Here is a 27,082-nt window from a genome sequence, read left to right as displayed (position 1 = left end):
CCCACCCACAAATCTGAATGTGACAAACGAATTAAAGACCCATTCCACAAAAGAAAGAAAAGAAGTGGACAAGCCTGTAGGGCCACACCCTAAACTTGATGAGCAAATAAGATACAGAAGTGTACCCTAATTTCATCCCTTTCTTCCCCTCATATGAGACTTGTATATGCAACTGTTCATTTGAAAGAGTCAATAGCCACAGGAGAAAGAAAGAGAGGACTAATTAATTAATTCTTTTTTTTTTCTTGTTTTAATTGTTGAGATGATGAAACTACAAATATTTGTTGAACATATACAAATTGGTAAGGTGGATATTAGATCACAAATTAAGCCCACTTGTGGTAGACTCTAACTGGTCCACCTCCCAGCTTTGTCTTGGTGCAACCTTGTCATGAAGTGGTGCATACTCCTGCAAATAATTACAATGAAAACAGCACCAAATCATTCCCTACCTTTTTCTGCAACTTTCTTTTGTCATCCAAGCCAATAATTCAACAACCTGCCCTACCATAGGTACATAGATGCGCTGCAATATATAGATTATATATAATAATACAATTTAAATTAAATATGTATTTTGTCTTTCTCACCTCCATTTTCTTGATCAGTTCTTCTGCTGTGTCTGCCGAGACTACAATATGTCTTGCAGAATCCTCTATGAAACCTTCTTCTACTCCTTTATCAAACAATGCAAGCAAGCAGTCATAATATCCATCAACATTCAATAACCCCACCTATTCCAGATTCAAAAAAAAAAAAAAAAGGCGAAGAATGAAATTAATGAAAACCCATTTTCCAAATTTAGTTAAGAAAAAGAGAAAGAATGGAAACAAAGAAGAAAAGAGATTGTTTGAACATCAACCATACTGGTTTTTCATGGATTCCTAGCTGAGACCATGTTATCATCTCCAGCAGTTCTTCCATGGTGCCATAACCACCTAAACAGGTTGGAATTGGATACTAGTATCAGGAGACATTAGTGCAAGAAAGAAAGACAAAATGGCTGTATTGGCATCTGAGCAAACCAGGAAGGGCAATGAAAGCGTCGGCATGTTTCGCCATTTCCGACTTCCTTTCGTGCATATCAGCCACAGTCTTTGCTTCTCCAACGGTTTCTCCTGATATCTGCAAGTGGGCTTTGAGTCATTTAGTTAGCTCATGAAGGCAAATTTTCATACATGAAAGATGTGCAGAAAGTGTAGATAAAGCATTACCTCATGTGGCAAGAGAACGGTTGGAATTACTCTACAAGAAAGAAAAAGAAAAAGTGTAATTGAACAGGCAAGTTGTTTACAGAAATCATAAACAAAGAAAAAGGCATAAGCAGGCAAAACGTTCACAGGAATCGTAAATTATATATACATCAGAAAAATGGACATGGGATCGATGTATAAGAGAATACCCAAGTACATGGCAACCACCATCAAAAACAGTCTGAGCGATCAAACCCATCAGACCTACACTTCCTCCACCATAAATCAAATTAATTTTTCTCTCAACCTGAGTAGAAGATCATCACAAGGTTATATAATTCAGAAGCGACTAGAAAGAAACTTCAAGTGTAATAGGAAAATAGAAGAGGGGGACACAGAAGTTTAATCATACTGAATAGCCAAAAATATGCAATTTTGTCATTACCAGTTGTTTACCAAGATCAAGAGCTGCATCACTGAATGTAGATTTGTATCCAGCTCTACTCCCACAGAAGACACAAATCCTCTTGAATCTCCTTTTCTTTTCACTCATTGCAGGCACCTGTTCATTTGCTTCCATTCTCCTGAGACAATTTAGAAAGAAGGTGAAGGAAGTGATACCCAGAACCAGAAAGAACAAAGAAGAAAGGATTCGAAGTAAAAAAGAAAAAAGAATTATATACAGAAAACTAGAGAGAGAGAAGGATTAGTAAAAGTGGAAGATACACAGGAAGATTTTGTGTCGAGAAGCATAACCCGACACCCTTTCTTTGAATATCCTCCCTTTTATCCCAAACACCTCTTTTTGTCTGCTTAAACCACAGTTGCTTGGTGTTGGAGAAGAGCCGAACAAATGTCCATCTCCATCCCCCCCACTCTCTCTCTCTCTCTCTGGCCTCTGCAGTAAATATATATGCGGAGGTCTGATTTCTTCAATTTATTCAGAGTAATCCTATACGCGTTGTCTCCTCCATTTTGGCCATCTAATCAATTCTTTGCAATTGCTTCTCTCATTTTCTTGTCTTTGTACCTTCTTTTTCTCCACTCTAAAGCCTAGTTCTTTTTTTTTGGTGGGGACGGTTTCGCTGGTCGAGTCACCCAGGAAAAGAAACCGAGAATCTTCCACGTGGCATCTAATTATAGGTCCAAACGGAAGCCTTATGTTAGCCGCGTGACTCGTAACCCAATCACCCTCTGCCATCTGGCGACAACGAACTCCTCTCTGGTTCGTCCTTATTTACTATTTCGAACTTTCAATGGTGTCAACGATTCAACGGGTAGAGTAACAACATAGACATAGTGGGACTATCTTTTATCTATTGGAAATTTTTTTTAGTGGCCTCTCGTCAAAGTCACGACCATGCCAAAATTTTAATCTATCTATTCCATCTCTCTCTCTCTCCATTTTTGTTCAACAAGTATTAAAGCTAATGAACAAAGGCCAATCTAGGGGCCCCTAATCTGATCCATGGTTCAATTTAGTTATATCATCCTCTCACGTGGCAAATGCGCTTTTGAATGGAAAATCTCAAACATGATGATATTGTACATTTTCCTTTTCCTGGGTCCCATCTAAATGACGAAGGGTCAGATTGATGACTCTGTGCGCAGCCAATGGTCCACGCCCATCAGGCCACACAATCCAGACCATTCAATTTTGATCACCTCCTAGATGGGGTAGGATCCAAAAAGTTACACAGAAAACATGGTGGAAAGAAGTTTCAGCAACCCTGGAAAGCTCAAAATTCATGTATGAATGAAATAGTTATACAATTAACCCTTCTCTTCATGCTGATTTTTAGGGCAACCATTTCCCGAGTTCACATCTGTGACCTTTGGAGAGCGCCCCACAAATGCTTCATAAGCACATCTCACTTAGCGTATGCATTGGTAACATCTCTCTTACTTTTTTTTCAATGGAAGATGTTCTCAATATATGATTGAGATATATTGTGAGATGCGCTATATGAGGTGCAGATACTCAAAAAAATAAGAGACATGTATGGTTTAGAGTCAGTCTCCCAACAGAACCTATAGCAGTATAGCTTTCTTGGTTCTTTTAGATATCCAAGCGAAAGGTGGCAATCTGTGGGCCGGCCAAATTAATTGAAAATGAACAACCGGCCGGCATCCCACCAGCCCACTCAAATTTTAAATTGGTCCGTAAACCCAGCTTACACAGAATTCAGAATTATTAGAAAAGGTCTGAAATGTGTAAATGGAATTACTCACTGTTTTCAAAATCGGATCGGACTGGAAAAAGTGGGAATCGGTTACCTGATTAGTTGTGTTTTCTTCTAAAATCGGTTTTTTTCCAAAACCATTGATTTTGTTCAGTAAACCGCTGAACTGGCAGTTAACCATTCGAATGGTTTTGACCTTTTTTCAAAATTTTCAAATTTTTTATTTTTTTTTGTCAGAATGAGCTGGCCATTCAGGTTGAACAATTGAACTGTTCAAACTCATAACCAAACCCCTGACCAGTTCAATCACTGGTTCGTTTTTAAAAACCATGGAATTACTTGCTCTCAACACTGCTAGTTTCCAGATTTCACTATTCGGGTAGCAGTCTGGAATTTCAAAACTGGTTATTTTAAGCTCAGTGTTCCTTTATGTCGGAATCCACTCTGGGAATTAAATTCTATTTCTGCCAATTATCCAATCACATAGAGCTGCCAGTATGAGCCTGTTTGGGAGAGCTTTTGAGGTGATTAGTGAGCTGTATTGTTAGAGCTACTTTTGAGCGATAATTTTCTCAGAAAGTCGATTTTTGGACTCATCTAACTCTATTTTTGGCTTTTCAGATTTTTATTAAACAGGACTTCATAACTTTCTGAATTTCTTGACTCATACAACATTATCCCTCCCAAACGGGCACTAGGTTTGGCTTAAAGGGCTCACCAATAGGTTCTTGAGGGTGAATGCAGACTCACCAAAACCAGAAGGCTATCTTCTTTAGCCATTCTGTATTTATATTTTCGTAGTGCTAACCAAAATGGCTTTGTTTAATTAGTTGTGACAAATGCATTTCCTCCACAAATTATTATTTTAATTACATAGATCATTCTAGAGATATGGATTATTCATATGAACACTAATATGCCTTCATCTGTTCACCCAATAACTAAAACAATAGAATAATATACATTCATTTCCCAACACAACTTAAGAAAATGACTCAATTTATTCATAAAAATAATATATTTGTTACTGATAAGTGAATTTAAAATAAGGGCCATTTATTTGGGCACACCTAGTAGATTACGTATCCTTTAGTTTGAGTATTATTAGAACACCCTCATTACTACTTTTCTTAGATGGAGTGTGAAATGGCACTTTGACCCTAACATAGTCAAATTAATCAAAATATAAAATAGAAAAAGCAAACGATTTTGTCAGGGTATTTTTGGAACAAAAAAACCCCAGGCCCGTGTACTTTTATTTATTTTTCATTAATTCATTTTAAAAGGTCTCGTGGCTATTTCCAAACAGAAATGCAAACGGTTCCTGACGGAATGAGGGGCGTTTTAATAATATCAAACTATGGGACGGGTTTTAATAACTATGTTATTCTATACGGTGTATGCCCAAATAAATGACCCTAATTAAAAATAATTGTGTTAGGAAGCACAAGTGCCCATAGTTAGACTATATCCCATTAATCCATTATTTGGTTTTTTAAGTTGGTCAAGAGTCTCCATTCATTGTAATAGCTACAATAATTACGCAGTTGAATTTCGCGATGATGATATGTACCAGAAAAAGAAAAAAAAAACGACACGATGATCACATTTTTCATGAATGGCCTTTTCTCCGAAAATGTTAATATTTTAATGTAAAAGGGGTGGAAAGGAAAAAAAATTACACCCTCCCGCGTGCCCCTTTTCATCAAAAACAACCGAAAGCCTTAACCATAACCCTATCTTTTTAATAACACATCATGACATATAATTATTCCTCTATGCAGGCATATATATATTATGTCAGATGCTCTCTTCCTTTTAACAATTTTCTTCCATGGCAACTGTTTCTGTTTTTCTTCTTCTTTTTCTTTTTGAAGTTTTCCTTCATGACTATAAGCTCCATCAATTGGGCTTTCCTTGGTGGTGGTTCTGGGTCAGCACTTTTCTTCTATAAATGGGTGTTTCTTCATGCCCATATGCAATGAAGAGGCCGGGGGCAGAATCTGCTCCTAGGGATGGTGTCTGCATATTCTAACCACTGATGGTAACTTTTTTTTATCTTGTATAATATTTATTGAAATGGTGGTTTATCACTTTGGATCTTTATATTATTCCACTGATGCATTGTTTGAAGCGTCACAGGAGATTTTATAGTGGCATTTTCAGAATGATATTGTTCCAAGACTATCAACCAAGGCCTGGGACAGTTCACAGAGTCGACTGGTTCACTATGTAAGAGCAGATGATTCTGTTTAGGTTAAGCCTGGTTGAAGTTGATCAACCCCAAATGTAAATGAAAGGGGGGAAGGGGGAGAAAATGTGATCAAGGCAACAGAGTCATTAGAGTCTCAATATAAATGCTTATTTCTGTTGATGAATGATGTAATATTTAAAGTCATGGCACTTCAGATCCAAATAGAACAGAAATGTATTTTGTGAACTTCTCAACCAAAGCAGTAGTTTCTTGATGCATTACTAATTGAAAAAAAAAAAAAAACAGCAGATAATAGGAACCAAGGAAATTGAGGGAATTTTTTCTCTATAGAGTATAGAACTTCATATTACATGAATTTTTATAGATGAATGATGGTGAGAATATATATGAGATGCTGAATAATTGAATTTTTAGTCAAATACATGATCATTATCACTTCACAACAATGAAAAAAAGGAGTACTAGAAATTCTTTTTCTTTTTTCTTTATTTTTTCCCCTTTATGATGGTTGTACACATTTAGGATTAAAGAGAACAATGACTTTTAATGCATTAAAGTACATCCACCTTGAAACTAGCTTACCCCATTTCATAGTGTATGGTAGGGTTTTGATGGAAACTTTAAGTGTGAGTTGATATTTGAAAAGTCCTCTTCAATCAAGAGGGCCCATATCTGTTAGTTAAAACATTTCTTTTATTGGCTGGCCAATCTTTTTGGCTTTCTTGTTTGCCAGTTCCTTTATTGGAATGTATCTTTGAATTCTCTCTGGGCATTCTATCAATATATTTCCACTTTCATGTATGTTTGATAAAGGGTAAGGCATCAACTCAGTCTAATCACACATACAGAACTCAGAAAGAAAGAATGCCTACTCAAGAAGTGATGATGATGATGAAATGGTACCTAACCACTCGTAGTTGGAGTAGGCAGATTTTTGCCTGTGAGAAAGTCAGAAAGCAGGCAAGTGCATATGAAAATGTGACACTGCAGGATGATTCCAAGCCATTAACTCAGTAATGCAGTCATTAATTCTTTACAAGTAATTTCCAAATAACTTGAGATTCATTCACTATTTCAGTGTATGCAGATATGTTTTACGCAAAACAATCTTAATTAGTCCTAGCATCAAGCATCTCTGAGACAGATCATATATGCTGTCAGTTAGATCTGGCAAAAAATTGACCCAATTTGCAAATTGATCTGACCCGAAAACAGGGTTAGGGTTACCTGAATGTGAGAATGGCCTGACCTGAAAAAAACTGGGTTGAGTTGGGTTGAGTCATGGGTCAACCCGCTGACCCGATTGTCAAGTCTAATTGGGACTATTTATGCATTATTAGAAGTTTTCACTCTTTAATTTTTTCTATTTAGTCTTTATTCTTTATTGTTTACTCTTTAAATTGTTAAATGTTCAAGTTTTTTATTTTATATTTAAAATTTTAAGATTAATTCTTTTAATTTTGACATTTTTTATATAGTTTTTCTTTATTGTTTTTTAATTTCAGTTATTTTTTGGAATGACCCGAATTGACCCATGAGTCAACCCTAACTCAAACATTTAAGATTAGGATTTAGCATTTGATAACCCAATCCGAAATTAAACCCGACCCAAAAACAACCCAAAATGTGTTGACGCAACCCGAACCCTACCCACCCAACTCAATTGCCAGGTCTATTGTCAGTTGCTCCATTAGATTGTCATCCGACCCATTTTCTGTGGAGTACTGCTGATCCATTTTAGCCCAGCTTTCTCATTTTGTAAACAATGCAAGTGTATCAGTCGTTGGCTCCAAAAACATATAGAAATTAAAGTCACTATTTCTTTTCACCTTTTTGGCTGTCTAAATTTTCAACTCAATGAATGACAACGCTCATTTGATCACTGCTCTTTTCTGTGGAAAGGAGTGACTCAGTGGATTTAGTCCTTTAGCAAAAGAGATTCAGTGGATATAGTCAAGGAAATGCTATTTTCTTGTCCTTGAAGGTCCTTTCAGGAAGATTTGTTTCACTCAGATTTCCGTAAAAAGCAAAAATGTTGATTGATTCTTTGAATGCAGCAGGTTGCATGTTTCTTTGTAACAAGGCTTATTTAATTTAATTGAGAGCGTAATCAAGGTTTGTTCTAGTTAGTATTTGCATGGAAAGGTGGCATATCTCTCTCATCCACCATGGACTATATTCATCTACCCAGCTAGGGTATGAATTATATTCCAGCCCAATCTAACCCAAACCAGCCAGCTTGAGTAATTTACTAATTTTAAATCTCTCTCTCTAAGTGACCAAAGACTAAAAATATTCTAGGGTGTGTATCGTAATCTATGCAGCTTCAGCTTGGAAGCTATAATAAGGAGCCTACAATCTTAAAAACTTATTCAGTAACAAAGATGGTTTTTTTTTTTTTTTTTTTTTAAGTTCAGCACCAAACGGCTCCTTAATTACCAACTTGATTTAAAGTTGATCCCATTGAATGATTTTTTTTTTTGTAAGTTTATAAAAAAGAAATAAAGAAGCGTGTTAAAGCCCCAAGAAACCCTTATCTGCTTAGGTTACTGCCATTTATGATATTCAAAACAAATGGCTTTTCTCAACTAGTCTCTTATGGTCTATTTGGACGTCATCGATCATGTTTTGGAACTATTCTTTTATGACCTTTTTGGACGTCACCGATCATGTGCAATAGAAACAGATGACGTACACCAATTAGAATGAGAGACGTGCAGCACAATTTTCCTCGCATATAGCTAGGCCCTATAAACTGTGGGCTAGGTTGAACCGGCTCTTTCAATTAGTTGAACCAGGGAATATGCCCACAACCACTAAGGCTTGGGTTGAAAGCTCTAAGAGACAAAGAAGAGGTCACAAAAAAGTTGATGAAAAGAGAAAAAAGGGAACCGAGGAGAGAATTGCATGAGAGATAAAGAGTGAAGGGACTTAAAAGATTTTAAAATTTTAATAGATCTAGATATGGCCTCAAATAGGATAAAGCTTGGGGATTAAGATTATCTACAACCAACTCCAACTAATTGGGATTATATTTGGATGGATAATGAGGATGATGATGACGATGATTAAGAAGATGATGAATGCCAGGACTCTTATCTTAACCAACTCATACATAAAAGATAACTCCTTTATAAATGTTAATTGCCAAACTTTTGTTTGAGCAGTAGGAGTTGTGTCCAAGTGTTGTGAATGGGTTTGTCAAACCCAAGTCCCAACCCTCATGCCCCAGCCCCCGGTTAATTACTTATTACAGACCCCAAATCTTAACCCATTTGGTTTATAAAGCGCCACCACCCTCCAATTGGTTATGGGTAATAATACATAAGGTCAGACCGGACAGGGTCTGGTTAGGAATTGGGTAATCCTCCTTGATATACATAGCTAATTAAATCACATTCCGGTCTGACCCGAGCTTCCAAGTTAGGCAGATATATTCATGGGCTGAATCATGACCCGACTCTCTATTCGCACTTCGGGGCTGAAAGTGCCATATGATGCTAGCTATATATTATTTAGAAATGGATCAGGTAGCTAGTGTTAGTGTACAGATCGACTTTGGAGGGCTTATGTACTCTTAATTAGCGCTTTCAGAGAAAAAGCCAAATATCATTTGGAATCTAGACTTCCCCAAGTTTAGGGATGCATAATTATGGTTGGGGTTACCAACAAATCTGGTTATTAAATAATTAATAATACCTACTCGGTTTGAAAATGATCGTTTAACAAATTAACCCATCTATTCACAATTGAGCATCAAGCAGATGAGATCGATGGAAAGAATATTTGTTTTCTCAAGTCTATCTCATATGATTGCGTAATTGAGACCATTGTACAGTGATTTTATTCACAGTAAATGTTTGTTAGTTGTATAGTGAGGAATTAAATATTGCCTTCAGGAGCAACTATGTCATGTTATTGCTATTGAGGATTAAGGCTCCCGGAAGGTGTGGTTAGTTGGGTATATTAGCTGGTCTGTTCTAGTGCTGACGTGGAATTGATTCCCACAACCATTAGTGGTAGGAGTGTTAATGGTATTCGAAAATTCGATTTTGAAATTGAGAATCGACATAATTAAATCGAATTCGGATAATTCGAATATCTAACTGATCAAATTCGGATATCCTATTTACACCGAATAGTTAATCAGATTCAAATTCGAATATGACTTGATTCGATTTGATAAATATCCGAATTCGATCAATTATTTGATTCTTATATATAATATATACAATTTTTAAATGTTTTATATAATTTATATATATATATATATAATAAATAATTTATATATTTATATACTATATAATAAAATATTTATTTTATATATTTATTAATTATCTAAAATAATTAATTAGTCGAATTCAAATCAAATCGAATTCAGATATTGCTTAATTGGATTCGAATTCGATCTGCCCCTAGTAATTAATTAGTTTTGTGTGGCACCAAATATTAAAAAAATAAAAGATGGCTGTAGCAGTGACATGGGATTGATTAAATGCTTTCACTCAGGTTAGAGGGATTATGGGTTTAATTGGCAGATGTACCCGCGTTGTGTAGGAGCCCCATGAAACTCAAAAATACAAGAACCAAGCACTCAAAAAAATTGCTTTTGGAGAGTAAAATTAAAGGAATATAAACTACCATCTTACTTTAAAAAAAAAACAGACAAATTTACCAAATCATCTATGATTCAAAACTCCCCTGAATTAAGCTACTTTTTGCTTTAATTCAAAACCCTTTACCACATGTTCAAATTTAGCCATTTTTTGGGTAAAAGCTTTTAAATTGAACTAAATATTGGGAAGGGTAAATTTGTCTGCTTCCAAAAGTCATGGATAGTAGTTTTTACTTACTCATATTTAGCCCCTTAAAGCAATTCTTTTAAATGCTTTAACCTTTAGAAGCAATATCGTGATAGTGTTGGCCCTAAAGGCAATAACTAATAAGCATCCACTTTTTTGATAATTTATCCTTTTATATTTTCGCAAACAAGGGTTCCGCGATCCCATCATTGTTGCTACTGTTGGTTAAAATCAATCTCTCACATGAAAAGAGAGTGGAAAATGAGCAACCTTCTCCCTTTATGGGTTTTAAGATTGGATGAAATCCAGGTCATATAATAGTTGTTTGGGCAAAAGGAGACAAGAACCTGATGAGGGATAGCCTTATGGCTTTGTCACAAAATATATCTAATCCTAGTGATAGTGAGAGTACTAGGGACAGAATCAGTCTATGAGCCAAACAATGACCCATGTTGGCGACTCAGGATCAATAGAGAGAGAGAGAGAAGGATTTTATTTTTTAGAGATGTCCACTTTTAGGCTTTGTTTGGTTTGAAAGAAAAGGTAGGGAAAAAAAGAGACCCTGTATAGGTTTTCCTACCTTTTCCCTTCCTTTCCCTATCATTTCTTTCAAACCAAACATAGCTTAAGAAAAAAAATAAATAAAAGTAGTAACTTACGTGTGTCCCTTATTTTAGCACATACCAATAGATTATAAATTAAAAGGGGGTTTGCACCGGAGGTACATAATTAAGTTTAGATTAATTGAAAAAATACTAATTAATGTTTTGGACTACAAAGAAAATGGACTATCAAAAACAGATTATTGGATCCCTAAGTTGATGCTTTCATCTTAAACTTTGGATTCTCAAGTTGATGTTTTCATATTGGCTAACCCTTCTCTTATTATTATGATAGGGTTATAGTTGGCCAACCAAAGAGCTACTCAAAGTTTTTATGAGATGGAGCCAAATTTCAAGTGTTAAAAAAATTATACTTAAATTGTTATAAAATTATATAGTATATGCTGCTTTACATTGACCAGTAAGTGCGACGATAGTAAAGTACATGGTAATTCTAGATGATATATAGTATATGCCACTTTACATTGTCATAAAATTATTTAGTAAAGTACATGGTACTTCTAGATGAAGATAATGATAATGATAGTGATATTGTATCCAAATTTTTTTATAAATTTTATGTAGTTTTTATTTTTTATTTATATATATATTTATTAATCGGATGGGGATTATAAATCCAAATCTAATTACTTAAGCACCTCATCCAAATATGTAATAGTCGGATCAAGTTGTAAAGTTTCAAGTATCATTGATAGCCTACTTGTTTGGTTATATTATTCTTTTTGTAATATATAATATTTTTTATGTATCTTTTTTTGTTCATTTATAAAAAAATGTAAATTTTAAATTAAGAGAATTGAATGGGGGGGGGGGGGAAATGGTAGTTTAATTTACAATTTAAACATTATAATTAAATAGAGTCTAAATTCAAAATTGAGTATTTTAGTCAAAAGAAAGTTTCACAATCTTATTCATATTTTTAATATTAGTATAATTATAGAATTATAGATGTGTTCACTTTTTTTTAACTCTTTTGTATTTTTGTGCGTAAAAATAATATTAATATGTTACACTTACTTTTCATTTTTTGTCTTTTTATATTTTATTAATTTTTATTGTTTGTTTATGACATTAAAGGTTAACATGTTTGACTCAAAATTTGAACTATTGATCTTTACCAAACAGTAAAATAATTTCATTTTTTGTCAATTCTAAATTATATATTTCATTTTCATTACCAATAAAAATAATTCTTGTTTATTACACTTATTTTTTTAATTTGATTAATAAAAACATCATAAGTATGCCTAATATTTCATACATTTTTTTGTAATTTTTTATATGTATTTCTATTTTAAAAATTTTATTACTTAACTATGACTTCATAGATTGATCATTTTGATTCTAATGGTTAAATTGCTTAGCCACCACTTGGATTAAAAATAATTTTGCTTTTGAGTCGGTTTTAAAATATATGAGTGTATATTGTTAAAAATATTGACATAGATCTAATTTAATAAGAGAAAATGAGAGTTGATAATTTAAGTATAAGACTTAATGAGAGGGGATTAAATGAGGCAGGGAGTAATAATTGAACTTACATTTTCAACCCTTACCATTAGAGATAGATTAAGTACACAATTATGGGCATTTTAGTAGCCATTAAAGCCAGCATCAAAGGTATAATAAAATGATTTTTATATCATTTTTCAAATAAAGAAGTAGAAGATAATTTTAGTCCAAAAAAAGCTTCACAATGTATTCACCTTGCATTGACACTAGTATATACTAACAACGAAAACACGTTCATTGTGTTTAAAAGGATATTTTTTGGGTTTTATGGCTGGATGAAAAAATGGTGGTTGCATTCAAATGAGGTCATTAATTTGCAAGTTTCAGCATTAGAATTCTGTGAGCTTAAATCTCTAGCTAGGGGTTACTGAATTGAGTTTGAGCATCATTTATCACTTCTCCTATTTAGCATTACCTAATTTATTTGAGGCATATACTCATTCAAAATATAATCTTGTTCTGACAAAGAACATGGTTTTGAGCCTGAGAACAGCCACCTTGTGCAAAAATTTACCCGTTCAACCTAAAAGCTTAAGGTGTTAGCTAGGTGAGGCTTTTGAATGAGTTTTTATTCTTTAACATGCCCTCTCACACAAAACCCATCAGACTTGAAGTGTGGACAAACACAAGACCATCCATACCTTTGCTGAAATTTAATGAAGGAGAGAATGATCAAGTACTAGACCACTTGATCATATAGGCTCTGATACCAAGATAGAACAGTAAATTAGAGAAAATGGGCTATAATATCATATTAAGGAACTATTCAACCTAAAACTTTAAAGCTGGTCCTAAAGAGCCTGGAGCAGAATAATGAGTTTCCTTTTCCTTGCTTTGTCTGGGGTTGATAGTTGTCTGTCTTACTGTGGCTAAACAAGTTTCAATACAAAGGGCTATTATGTTATGTTTTTCCACAGTCCCACCAATAGAATTTTCCAGAACTTTCTTGGAAATCATTTTCCAACAATATAAACATCAGAATATTTCTTTTAAGTATCATAACTAAGGTTTCATTCATGGTTCTCATGTGTGTCATTATTATGTTTTCCAGTATGATAGGGTTCCAACAATATAAGCTTCAGAAAATCTTAATCGAGCGCTTTTTCTTCTTTGTGTGTTATTATTATGTTTTTCTTGTGGATTTTACTATGATACCTAAAAGACATGGTACCGGAAAAATGTACAGCTGCTCAATTGATGGTATCAGAGGTAACCAATTAGGCGTTATTCATCAAATTCACAGGGGTTCTTTGATTGGTCAAATCTCTTTTCCGGTATAATATATAGATTTTCCCTTCTCTTGTATTTGGGTCAGATTGAGTTATTAAGAAAGAAAGAGTTTGTGATCTCGGGGGCAAGGTATGGTATGTTCTTCCCTATTATCATTTTCTTTTTGTTTGATAATTGTTAATTAAATTTTAAGGAGGCCCCTTGCATTCAAGGTCGTTGAGCTTGAAGCATGAACAAGCATATACTTTATGCTGAAATATAATTAATCGTGGGAACAATAACAGCTAGATCACTTGATTGTCCAACTCAAAAGCTTAAATTATTAGGTGATGTCCATAGGTGTCTATTTGGCAACTCTGGGCTGAAGATTCAGCAGCTGCTTTGAAGAGAGGCTACAGCAAACGGCCACCCTTCACTGACCAGTAGGCGCAGGGGCAGAGCCAGGGGATGGCAGAAGGGAGCCACGCCCCCCCCCCCCCCCCTATGCGTTCAAAACTCCCTTTAAATTTATTTAAGTTTTACTTGTATTTTAATCCCTTTATTCATGTTTTCTAACTCCCCCCCCCCCCTCCCCCTTTTCCATGTTTTCTAGGTTTTGACCCCTCTCAATAAAAAAACCTAGCTCTACCCCTGGGCAGGCGACAGCTGATTTGTGCTCTCCGAATTTTCACAGAACATAGCTTATAGGCTGTCCGTATGGAACCCACCTCATAAAGCCAAAAGCTGTGCAGAGACCTACTAAACGTGCAGTAGGTTTTTATTCTCTAACACCCATGATCAGAACCATGACCCGAATAACTAATGACCACCCTTCCATTATTAGCTAGAATGGCGTATCCCATATTTTGAAATTTGGGTTTCTAATCAAAGAGGTCGTCCATATGAATTCTTCCTTCTCTTTAGTGCATTTTTCCTAAGAATGCATTTGGCTGATGAAAAGTAGATAAATCATTCGACAACAACATCATAACCTCCTTGATTGTTGATACTTGATAACATTACAAACTAAATATCACACATCCAAACACACACGTTAATAGACAGCAAGCCACTCCTATGTGTATGTTACTTGCAAGTAAACAATCCTTACTACAATCAACACAAATCAACATATAACATATCAAGTAGTTTCTCCTGTTGCTCCTTATTGGCTCAGTAGTTTATCCTGTACAACATGTAAATTAACCAAAATTAGAGGAAATTTTCAAATATGCATGTTGTATTCTTTAAGAAACATGTCAAAATGTGTCTGTGAAAAGAAACACACATGAGACACAACTAAGGTTGGGGGCTCGAAAGCCCTTCTATATATGGGAACACTTCTTCATGGAAGAACTTAACAATCATGGTAAGTTATATATTTTTGTGAGAACATATTTAATTTATACTTCAATAAAGGTTTGAGGTATTAAAAGGACTAATTAATATTACATTCTCAGCAAGCCAGAAAGTAGAAACATAAATTTTATGGTTACAACTTTTGAAGCTCTAACATCCACAGGAGCACTTATGATCTGTAAATTCAATATCAAATACCACAGAATTACCGCCCAATGGAGTCTGGACTCTAGAAGGTCCTATGCCAATGACACTGATACTATCCATCTTTTCTCTCTCTAATTATTTTCTTCCTCTGAGTGAATGATGTTGGCCATGAGGGTGTGAACTCAGAAAATGATTTCTCCCCTCATGTCTTCTTCTGACAATCTCATTCTTGAGTGAACAGATGACCATATATAAGATGAGTTGGGCTTCTGTCCGTTTGAGCAGTCTTTACAGCCTTGCATTGGAAATATCTCCCTAATCATAAGATTTATTTCATGGGAAGATATTTGGATGCAAGGTTGCAAGAGGCTGTTGGGACGGTGTGAGTACGGACTTGCCCTGATTGAAGCAGATCTCATATAAGATAACCTTAAGAGCTAAAGCTATGTATCATATCATAATGTGTATAACGAGATCACATCTCCGCCCTACAAGGGGCCGCCCCATAACGCCCCACAGCACATCCCCGTCGTGTATTGAGAACATCTCTAGATGATGGCATCATCAGTTCTGGTATATCATTGGGAGATGTTCTTAATACATGGGGGGATGTGCTGTGGGGCGGCCCCTTGTGTATAACCTGCCAATTGCTAGCTTAACCTGATCAAAACGATACTAATTAATGTACCCCACCAAAAACAGTCTATGGATATGATCTTTTAGTGATTGACTCATTAACCATTAGGATCATCAAATATATATATATAAAACTAGTTTTATATATCTTTCATCTTTGGGCACTTACCTTGGGCGTCAAGTAATACTGGTATGAAGAAGTAGCTGGAGCCAAAAAGAAGAGGAACAAGGAGAAGCAAAGAACCCCATCACTAGCTATCATCTAATTTTCATCAATAATTAATGTATACATATATGGTCACACTGCACTAATATATATCACCCAGAGGCCAGTACATAACTTCTCTTCTTCAGTTGTCAAGAGCAAGAAGGGGACACCGTCCCTACTTTAGTCAATTTAACGTTGTTGCATAGAGCTTTAGCTGTTCCCCCTTCTCTCACTAGATTAATATCTTGCAGGAGAATCGCACTACATGGGTAGGTCTTGCTACAGTTAAAGTTTATAGCAATCGATGAAGCACTTGTTCCTTTGATGTTCTTGTACACCACATCTCTTACTTGCACCGCTGATTTCTGCCAAAACAGTCGAACCCAATCTGTCTTTGTTAGCCTATCATGCAGTAGGTATTGTTGGGCTTTATATATAGCTCTTTGCGTGCAGGATGGATCGATCTATCAGTAGTTAGAGTCATTACCTGTTCTTTACATGGCTCAGCTCTATCGCAGTAGTTCTGATCTATGATTATTGGATTGAAGACGTTGTTCATGGCAACGTTTTGGAACTTTATGTTGCTTGCACTTCCGGATCCTCCCTGCTCAGATTTGAATTAATGATACATGGTTAGAGAGGAAGTGCAAAGTAATTAATGACACTCAGTTCCGATCCGTTTCTAGTGTCTAGAAATAGTTGACTGTTCAAATTGAAAGTAGAGAAAGAAACATTTGTCACTTGTCACTCGGACAGGACCGGATGGTTGAACCAGTGGTCCAATGAGTTTTAGGTTTCCAGCTATTTGGGGGTTCTTATAGGCTGAATAATCTAACAGACCCATTAACCGGAACACCCTGATCCAGTGAGTTTTCCGGTTTCCTGTCCAGTCTGAGTCGCATTTGTTACAATTCTGGCTCATACCACCTCACTAAATAAAAACCTAACTGTATTTAAGTGTTTAGTCAACTTGACCTGGAAAATTTGAGAGAGAGAGAGAGAGAGAGAGAGATGGGTTTGACAAATAAAGATGAAGAGCGGAGAACGAGATGAGAGAGGGGGAGATATGGGTTTGACAAATAAAGATAAAGAGTGGAGAACGAGATGAGAGAGGGGGACACAAAAAAAGTAACACAATAAATCGCAAGGGTTTACGGTTGAAAAGGAATTAAAACATGTCAGACTTGACGAAAGGAGTGATCTTTATTTTATGAAACGTAATGGATATATTTGATAATTAATAATATTATAGGTCTTACCTGCCAAGTCTTGATTCTTACTCCATTTGTGGTTCCAGAGAGTTTTGCTCTATTTACTACTACATCCGAAACATGAGCTTCTGAATTGTCATCTCCCAAGCTTCCAATGCTGGACCCACCAAGAAAAATTAAGATAGATGAAGTATGATTTGGGAAACTATCTATTTAACGAACCTTGAAAGTAGGAATGTTTTAGTTGAAGCTGTATAATATAATGGTGATCTCCAGATTAAGCAAGTTAACAGGTTGGTGTCAAGTAAGAGACCTGATTCCATGTCCTGGTCCACAGGTTATGTCCGTGGCTTCAACAGTTCTAGACCCACTTTCAATTGACATACAATCATCGCCTGCAGCAGATTGTGATTTCAGGTTACATTTAGGAACTGATCAACCTTTTCATTTAATTTGCAAATCATGTAGGAAGCTTGGACGTTGCCATACCTGTTCCAATGACAGAGCTCTTTATTTGGATGTTTTGGGTGTTTGTGATATGAATTCCATCTGTGTTAGGACTTTTCTCTGGTGCAGTTATCATGAGATTGGAAGCTTGGACGTTGGAACATTTCTCAAAGGAAACATGTATCTGCTGTGCATCTTTGATCCTCATATTTTTCAACCCCAAGTTATTGCAATTATAGAAGGTTACAGCCTGTTCAGGACAATTAAGAGAATTGAAGAACCTTAAAAGAATTGTAGCAGAGGAAACGAATTAATGTTGGAGCACAAAAAGATTGATGAAAGTTTATTTTCAAAACTGAATTTCACCCATGCAGATCAGAAGCAGTTGAACATACCGTTGGTGCTTTCTTGCAAGGCTGCAAAAAATCCAGACAAGAAGTCAAGAAGAGTTAGTCCATTCACCAATATTAAGACAATTTGATTTAATAACTGAAATTGGAGAAGTTGTTTGATTAAGTGCTTACAAGAGTTTTGTTGATTTTGCAGGAAGACTGCCACCATGTCTTCCCATTTCCATTAATGGTTCCACCACCTTCAACCAGTAAATTTTTAATATTCTCAAAAATAAGCCAGTGCTTTCGGTCGTTTTTGTAGTCCAATTGATTGGCAGAAGCTTCAATTGTACCAGAAATCTGGTATACATGTATGTATAAATAAGTAAACAGATAGTCTTAAATAACTGTGTTTGTAGAAAACTTGGTTTCTGAAGAAAATTAAAGGGTTGGTTAGCTTTTCTTAATTATACCGTTACTGTAACATCTGATTTGCAAGGACCCCAGAAGGTGACAGGCTTTAGAAGATAACTTTTGTCTTGGGGCACTACAAGAGTAGATGCTGATGATGAAGAACAAGCTGCCTTCCAAGCCTTCTTGAATGCCTGAATGGATCGAGCAAATAAGGCAGATAAATTTCACACTAAAAAATAAAAATGAAGGAAAGCCTCAAACCGCATCCAATATATAGCTCATTAAAGAATAAAGATTAATATAATTAATGAGACTTCAAGTTTCAATTTCATCAACATTAATTTGTGATTGAATTATGACACCTACCTCTGAGTCATCTCCTCCATCAGCCTTGGCCCCATAATCATCGACGTTAAACACTTGAGCTGAAGTTGACGGACTACCCACTTTAGCCAAAATCTCGTAACTAAGATTTTCAGGGTCATACTCGTTAAATCTCGCAAACCTGTGCTCGAACTCTCCTTCTTGGTCATTGATGATGCCAAAGTATGTAGGATAGGCGCGGTGATCGTAACCAGAGGTTTCATAAATGAAACTAGAGAATGGGTCCTCTTGCAAACTTCTATAAAAGCAGGAAGAAAAGACCCACAGAATGAAAAGTGGGAGTAGGTGTCTCTGTAGAGCCATTATATCTCACTTTTTTAGCTTGTAAAAGATAGAAAAAACAAACTAGGAGATTTGGAAGATTGCTCGGATGTTAGAGGTATGGTGGTGATCCCATGTCATGATGAACTTATGTATTTATAGAAAAGTGAGCATGTTTGTACAGAAAAGTTGTGAGAGAGAGTGAGAGAGAGAGAGAGATTTTTTCTACACAAAATTTTCAGGCTTGGATCCTGTTATCCATGATTCAGAAGTGTGGATTGAGCTACAAGAGACTGAGACGGAAAGATTTCCACACCGGTGGTCACCAACTTTGTCCCACATTTTCTCCCTCTCTCTCTCTCTCCCCTCACAAAGGAAAAAAGAAGGGAAAAAAGAGTTAAAATAAATCAAACATGCATGCAAATTAACCAAATGACATGCATGGATAGATACTCTTTCATAGTTTATACTTTAACCCAATTATCAACATAGCCTGATGGCCATTCTTCATATATACATACTTGTACATGTACATGCATGTATACATACATATATCCATGCATGAAAACATTCATTATTTGTGTATATGAACATGGGTTTTCTAGACATTAACATATGTATGTCAAGAATACATGTTTCTCTATATCCACATGTGGGGTTTGAAAAGATATTATTTATTTTATCTTGTTTGGGATAAATTCTAGTCCATGTATAGGCTAATGGGTGACGTATTTATCTACACATACCCATGGCGTTACAAGGCACAAATGCTTATGGGCATGATGTCAACGGGTGTCTTTTGGTGGATTGAGTTAGGACTTAGGAATTCTCGCACTGTTTGGGTGATTATCTCATAGAGTAAGAAAGAAGAAGGTGAGTTTATGGTAAGATGGCATTTGCGTGTGCTTTTGGGATGAGAAAGTATTAGCATCACCAAACTTGCCGTGGTGTGTCTGGGAAATAGATGAAGAGAGATGGGTTTGGGACACATGGGACTGTCTGAGGGAATTGTGCCGTTGTTATCTCTGGTTTTCGAGGTTACACGTGGCATCTGCATGATCTGATTGTTCTTAATTATTTTTGTTGAATCTATGGGTGATCAAGGCGTATAGAACATATATTGATTAGATATTTGCCTTAGCTAGTGCTGAACTACCTGAATCAGATAACTAATAGTTGACTAAGAAAATCAATCTCAATTAGTGTTCTCAATTCCCTTTCATTGCTGTGATCTTCAGGTCAGAACAACGGATGAAGTAAGTGATGAGTGTGGCACACTAGTGTAAGGGCCCAGCCCCATCCATTAAGTCACGGGCTTCAATTTCTTCTCAGGTTTCTAAGGGCCCTATGGAGAACCAAGCTGGCCCAAATTGGATGGGCCTATAAAGCAAGGACAACCATTACTGTTGTTACAAAGATTTGTTCTCGAGTTGCCAAAAAAGGAAGCACATATATAGGGCTCTATGGACGACCAATATTGGCCCAAACTACATGGACCTAGGCAACCTCCACAACCCATTGCTTCAGCTTGGGTTTGAAGTGTTTTCTAACTCTTGGTCTCTATGTCGTTCCCCTGCACTATTTCAATTGTTCAGACAAGGTAATTATCAATGTTGCTTAGAGACATGGGATTCGAAAACATGCCATCACTTGCAAAACGCAGAGGAGATAACATCTTTTCATGGAAAAGTTTCTAAACTCCAATTAAGTGGAAATTTGACTAATCTTAATCACACTCTGAAGGGATTGAGTCTTCTATTGCCTTAGAAATGACATAGCCACACCAGAACCGTTTGATAGGTATCAGCTGTATCCATGGGTCCATGTCAGCACTAGGTAGAACTTCCTTGTTGAACACTTACTTTCAAGACTGCTTTGATTATTTATAACTGAATGGCCCAAGAAAATCTACCACCGAAACTAATCAAAAGATAAACCTAATATGGATATGGTTGTCTAATTAGAAGAGTCCAATTAACTGGTATTGTCTGTATCATGATAATTACAGAGGCAAAAGGTCACCCAGTTAATAATACATGGACCAGTTTCTGCTTCTGCCACCCTAGTTTTTCTTCAGTAAATGAGTTCGTTAGAAGGTCACTGGGGAAATCCCACTTTATCAAAAGCCATTAAGCATATTTGGTAAAAAGTTCGGGAAGCCAAAAAAAAGACTTACATGAGCTGAAAATTTGATTTTCCAGTAAAGATATCTTAGGTAACTTGTCTGAAGAGGCTCAATCAATGCAGAAGCACCGCCAAACACTCCCTTAGTTGGTTCATTAATGAAGTCTGAGGCTGTATTTCGTTTGGATCCCATATCAACTGCCAATTTTTTGGAACTTCTACTTTAGATGTTGTATCAATTGCCATTGTCAACCTTCCCCTCAACCCCCCTAAAACAATCAACACCAGCAATGTAACTTATGGTGATGATGACATGTGAAACTCAAATAAGAGCAGAGAGAGAGAGAGAGCGAGAGAAAGAGCATCTTGTTCACTGGTAATGGTAACAATGATGGATGGTTGAAATCAAGAAGATTACTTGTCAATTGTCACCAACTGGTTTCCATCAATAGTGAACGAGATGCTGATGGTTACTGATAACAAGACTGCCACTCGGCTCTCTCTCCTTTGAATTATAGAGAAGCTCAGCACCGAGGGGAATTTCTCATCTTTGTCATCTACAGCCACGTAAGGTCACAAGCAGTGTACATCTGATCAAGATAGATCCTTGTGGGGGAGGGGTGAAAGATCAAGTGGCCTTTGACCAGAGTAGGCTGTCGTTGGGCTTTGAGGCCCTGTTTGAAGAGATGGTCTGTTTAAGACCAAAAAGGTTAAGAAATCGCTTTTTTTTTTTACCTTATTTCAGCATCTTTCCATCAGTTTCACATACAAAGAAGGAGTCAAATTAAGGGTCATTTTGATAACTGAAATGGCTGAATTGAAAACCCATTGCTTTTAGTGAACTGAAGTTGGATTGATTATACAATACATTGGAAAATTATTTCCAAGAAGCCACTTGAGCCGTTATCAAACAAGTCTCCAAGGCACTGTTTGACTGCATGTACTAAGATAATGTATTAAGATGAAGGATTTCCTGAAATTAATTTGCTATTTTTCCAAGAAAAGCAAATTCAGCTTCCTGCAGAAAAGTGTGTATTAGCTTATTAGATGTAGGAAACCAAACAGAGGGTTGGTCGTGTTAATTCAAACATCACAACGCCCATAGATTTCCCAACCTTTTAGTATGTCGTTCAAGTTTAATCCAAGGCGTACCAGGAAAATAAGAAAAAGGGCAATTTTCTTATGTGTAATTAATTGGTAAACTGTATCCTTATGTCTTAAACCATGGCTATTGTTTTTTACAATAGACATCCTCAGTAAGCGTTAACAGAAAAATTAAAATATCAAATTTATCCTTCACTATTCTTCAAATTTTTAAAATAAAACTCTTCTTTCCATGTCTAAACCCGATAAGATGTTCACATGCATGTAAGGGGGTTAGGGGTGCTTTGCATTGATCCAGGATGGAGTGTGTGTACGTGTACGTTTACGTGTGTACGTATACACACCAGTGCACAGTCTTTTCTGTTTCTTCTCTAAACATCCATCTAAGCATCAATCTTTGTAGTTCACGGAGAAATGATAAGCGAGTGCATGCCTATCAGTGGCCTGTGGATTGTTTTATCTTGGCGATCGATTTGCAATCACCCGTTTCTACTATAAGACTAAATGGCACGATTCAACCATCCTCTCTGCAAATTCTCAGTTTCACAGTTCTGTAACGCTAAAGATTTATAAATTATCAGTTTGAAAAACGATTACTGATAAATTTTATTCTGCCTGCTTTACTATTTTTCAACAAGAGATATAGAGAGAAAAGAGACAGAGAGGGAAAAGATAAAAACAGAGGGAGGAGGTATTCGGTACCAACGCAGATATCACGAGGGTCCCTATTCATGACCAGCCCGAAGATACCACTGACGATTCTCAGCCCTATTCAATGTGATGAGTTATAGTCGAAGGTCAACATAGCCCTGTTCAATGGCACCAGCGCAAGTGTCTGGCACCAATGCCACCGCTAGCGTAGGAGAGTCGACAGAACGGCAAAAATCCCTCGCAACGGTCAAAATCCAAAACAACTTCTCTGTTCGGATAGAAAAAAGTCGACGCTGGAAGTCCCATATGCATCTTGTCCGTCGACGCCTGCAACGGTCAAAATCCCTTTATAGCTGCATTATATGTTGCTGTCTTTAATTTTATTTGGTTAAAGCATCGAAGGACATAGATGATTCATATTGGCTAGGATGGGTTCTTGGGAAGATGGAGAGAGAGAGAGGTCGGAGGAGGAAGGGGGTGTCATGTTCTCTATTGCCTTAAAATGAAGGGGATAGGGTCAGGGGGTAATATTGGATTTAAAAAAATTTGAGATAAATTGATTGCACTCCATCTCAAAATTTTAAATTCAACTGCACACACCTACAACAATTCAAAATTATAAACACCTCCACCTATAACATCCATACCCACCAATTGGCATCAATTCGAACTAGCACCTACTCCAACTGTAGAGTTGATGAGAATGAAAAATATCATATTTTTTCTCTCTTAATAATTAGTCTTTTATGTTTATTTTATGCCCAAATGCACTCATAATTCTTATATTTTGGTTTAAGGCACGAAAGGAAGCGTCATGTGAGAAACAAGGCTAATCGGGTCATTTTACACAGTTTCGGCATCATGTGGTAGATTGAGCATAACTCTGTCATCCGAAATCCGATTAAGATGATTCAAGATGCGTTGGAAAGATAAGGAAATTTTCTATAACTTTCATGTTTGGAGTTTGGATAGATTCGGACTGAATCGAGGTTAAAATCGGGCCCGAATTCTCTGCAACTGCATTAGTGACGTGTTGAAAACATTCCTTAGCCTTGAAGCTTTCATCCGCGATTTCACCACTCTCTCACTCAAACAAAAACTTTGTTTTATCTTATTTTTGAGTCTTTCCTAGATAAGTCAAACTTGTAGATTGACCTAGGGGAATTTTAGGAGATTTTGTAGGCTTCTCTTGGGGGAAGTAGATAAGAGGAGAAAACCCTAGAGGGAAGGCAAGCATATTGGGAGCAGCCGAACCTCTCTTCTCTTCTCTCCACCCCTCTCTTCTTGATTCTCTGATTTTCTTAGAGTTTTCACCATGACCATGCATGACTAAACTCTTGTACTTGGTCGAAGGAAGCAGAAGCCTCAGAATTCCACCAAATTGTGAGATCTAATTTGGTTTTTATTGTTTGATTCATGCTTTGGATGTCGAATATTCTTCTATGCTTATGTCTATGATTGTTTCGTTTGATTGTTAGGAAGGACTACTAGTTTATTATTCGTTACAATCTATTCCTAGATTAGATATCAAATCCGTAATTATTTGATCCCTCTAATCTACGAAGCAACTGGGGTTTAATGATTTGCTGCGTCAAAAATTGTTAGATCTTAGGAAGAACACTCGATTGAATTAAATGCAACCGCTTGTGCTTGTGTTGTTTAGCTTCATCGATCTCTAATGCTTAATGTTATTGTTGGATTAAATATTTAACACTTGTTTAGGGGTTGTTTAGTAGTAAGGGTTAAGATGATCACTTGTTTTCCGATTAACTGATATTAGGAAGATGCAAGAAAATAATTCCTATGATGAATATTCAAAGTCTTGATTGATTTATCTTTGCATCGATGAGCAGTAGTGAAATTCTGATGGTGGATGTTATCCTAGACCAAGATTCGTTCTTTTGGTTAATTACAACACTCTAAATTGTCTTGCTCCTCATTTAAATTTTGTTCTCTTTAATTCTGATTTTCTTTCTTTTAAATCTGGTTTTCGTTACATACCCCCCCTCCATCTTTGATTCACGTAGCACATAATTCAGGTTAGATACTCTCTGTGGGAACGATCCTTACTCGCACTACTACATATAACTTTTATGAGGTGAATTGACTAGTAAAAAACCCCAAAAACTTTTTAAAAGTCACGTGGTGTCATGTGTGTGAGTTTTGATGAAATTGATGAAAATGATTCAGGTGAATCCATATCCGACTCAATTATAAACAAATTGATTTCAGATCAAACTTGAATGGCGCGCTGGTACGTGCAAAATTCATTTAATGGGTGCATTGGTGAAACATGCAGAAAAAGGCATGGTATGATCATCTTTGTGTAAAACAACTTGAAAGAATTCTACTTTGACTATCTAAAATTTTAGCCACCTAGTATCATCAGGGGTGGACACGAGCCTAGTAGAGCCGAATAATTGAGTATTCGAGCTCAGTTCGGTGGAAAAATGCAAGGCTCAAGGCTCGAGCTTGATTCAAATTAGAAATAGAAGCTTAAGTTCGTCTCGATTATAAAATGGCTATGTTCGAGCTTGATTTGGGTCGAGCTCAATAATGAACCAAGCTTATTTGAACTCGAATTCGAGCTTTCTGAAACACATAGAATTCATGGTTTGCTCCAAATTCAAGAACATTGTGCTTTGTCTTATCTGAGCCAATTGATCAAGAACCTGATAGGTGAAGGGGCATTTGCACATCATCACATGTGTGCAAATGAAACGAAGATGACAAATTGACAATAAAAAGTCATTTAACTATAAAGACTAAAAAAAACCTCAAACCCAGAACAGAATGAGAAGAAGACGAAGAAGAAAAAGCAAACCTAGATCTGTCCCTCTTTCACGATTTGAATAAGTTCTTAGTTCTGATCCTCGTCTTTGTCTCGCCTCCGACATTCGTAGTGGCCGATTGACTATGAGTGTGCATTAGAAATTAGCACTCTGTGGCTATGTGAGGTTGTGGCCTGCGACCTATGGCTACGAGTTTGGACTGCGATCTGTGACTCTGCAATAGTGAGAAACTGAGAGCTGCAGTGAGAGGCTAACATTGAGAGATCGAGAGGACAGACTAACAAAGCCACAGAGGAGAGTTGGATTGCGAGAGTGAGAAACTGAGAGTTGTGGTGAGAAGCTTGAGAGGAGAGGACAGACGAGAGAGGACAAAGGAGACTAAGGTGAGGTCTGAGATGGAGTGGTCTAGGTAGGTTGAATAAGGTAAGGGTTTTTCATTTCTAAAATTGCCACCATGTATAAGGGACCACGATTATAAAATAGTATCACCAATAAAATTTATTAAAAAGGTATAAGCTTGTTAGGCTCGCGGAATTTCAGAATGCCCGGGCTCGACTCGATAATTAAACGAATATAATAAGAAGCTTGAATTTGGCTTAAAGCTCGATTTGAGCCGAGTTCAAATGGCTCGTGAAAAGATTGACTCGTGTCCACCCCTAATCATCACTCCAACAAGAAATTCAATGTCTAGAATGGTTGAGACCACTACGATATAGGGCTGCAAGTCGGGTCAGGTTAGGTTGGGCTGAGGCCAATCCTAAGTACTAACTCCCAACCCTAACCCTAACCCAACCCGATCTATCCAACCCTAAACCTAACTAAATTCCTTCAATCCTAACCCAACCCAATCCAATCCGAAGACAAAATTTGGGTTGGGCTGGACTCGAATTGGGTCCAACTCAACCTTCTTCACATCCCTTAAAATCTCATAGAATTTCTTAATCTCATATCTTAACTCAACTTTCATTACATATATTAATACTATGTTTTATTAGTATTTGCTTATTGGTGTTTTTATTGGTTCTTTAAGTACAAAATTCAGAAAACAAAAAAAAAGTATTCGAAATGACTATAATTTATTATGAGTTATGACTTATAATAGATCTATTATGGGCAACAATATATATATATATATATATATATATATATATATATATATATATATATATAAGTAAAGTTAGATTCATAAATTTGAACCCTAACCTTAACTCGAACATCAATCCAACCTTTGAACCAACCCTGCCCAAATTACAGCCTTACTGCGATACAACTTAA

The 27,082-nt window shown here is 36.3% G+C and overlaps 2 protein-coding genes across 3 annotated transcripts; both read right to left on the bottom strand.

The window, feature by feature from the left end:
* Window positions 1-223: 223 nt before the first annotated feature.
* LOC148844844 (cytokinin riboside 5'-monophosphate phosphoribohydrolase LOG1-like) lies at window positions 224-2,233 on the bottom strand. 2 transcript variants are annotated; one of them, XM_088954499.1, is made up of 8 exons: window positions 1,920-2,233; window positions 1,639-1,777; window positions 1,403-1,500; window positions 1,215-1,245; window positions 1,026-1,125; window positions 868-938; window positions 591-734; window positions 224-409 (listed from the first exon to the last, which is right to left on the bottom strand). In XM_088954499.1, exons 2-8 carry the CDS (start codon window positions 1,771-1,773, stop codon window positions 320-322), a joined length of 669 nt encoding a protein of 222 aa, XP_088810625.1. In that variant the 5' UTR covers window positions 1,774-1,777; window positions 1,920-2,233; the 3' UTR covers window positions 224-319. The 2 variants fall into 2 exon arrangements, with proteins under 2 accessions (XP_088810625.1, XP_088810627.1); XM_088954501.1 differs by having other exon boundaries at window positions 1,993-2,213.
* Window positions 2,234-14,709: 12,476 nt separating this feature from the next.
* Window positions 14,710-19,507, bottom strand: QRT2 (Pectin lyase-like superfamily protein). Its single transcript, XM_088956333.1, has 10 exons — window positions 18,858-19,507; window positions 18,551-18,682; window positions 18,270-18,437; window positions 18,141-18,161; window positions 17,788-17,995; window positions 17,612-17,693; window positions 17,347-17,455; window positions 16,575-16,691; window positions 16,049-16,452; window positions 14,710-14,923 (listed from the first exon to the last, which is right to left on the bottom strand). The coding sequence occupies exons 1-9, from the start codon at window positions 19,176-19,178 to the stop codon at window positions 16,237-16,239; spliced, it is 1,374 nt and encodes a 457-aa protein (XP_088812459.1). The 5' UTR covers window positions 19,179-19,507; the 3' UTR covers window positions 14,710-14,923; window positions 16,049-16,236.
* Between the last annotated feature and the right edge of the window lie 7,575 nt (window positions 19,508-27,082).

Source organism: Nelumbo lutea, chromosome 7 (assembly GCF_056320005.1).
Source record: "Nelumbo lutea isolate HS-2025 chromosome 7, American lotus-T2T, whole genome shotgun sequence".
Classification (NCBI taxonomy): Eukaryota; Viridiplantae; Streptophyta; class Magnoliopsida; order Proteales; family Nelumbonaceae; genus Nelumbo; species Nelumbo lutea.
The sequence above is the reverse complement of the archived record's forward strand: the minus strand, read 5'-3'. Positions and strand labels throughout refer to the sequence as shown.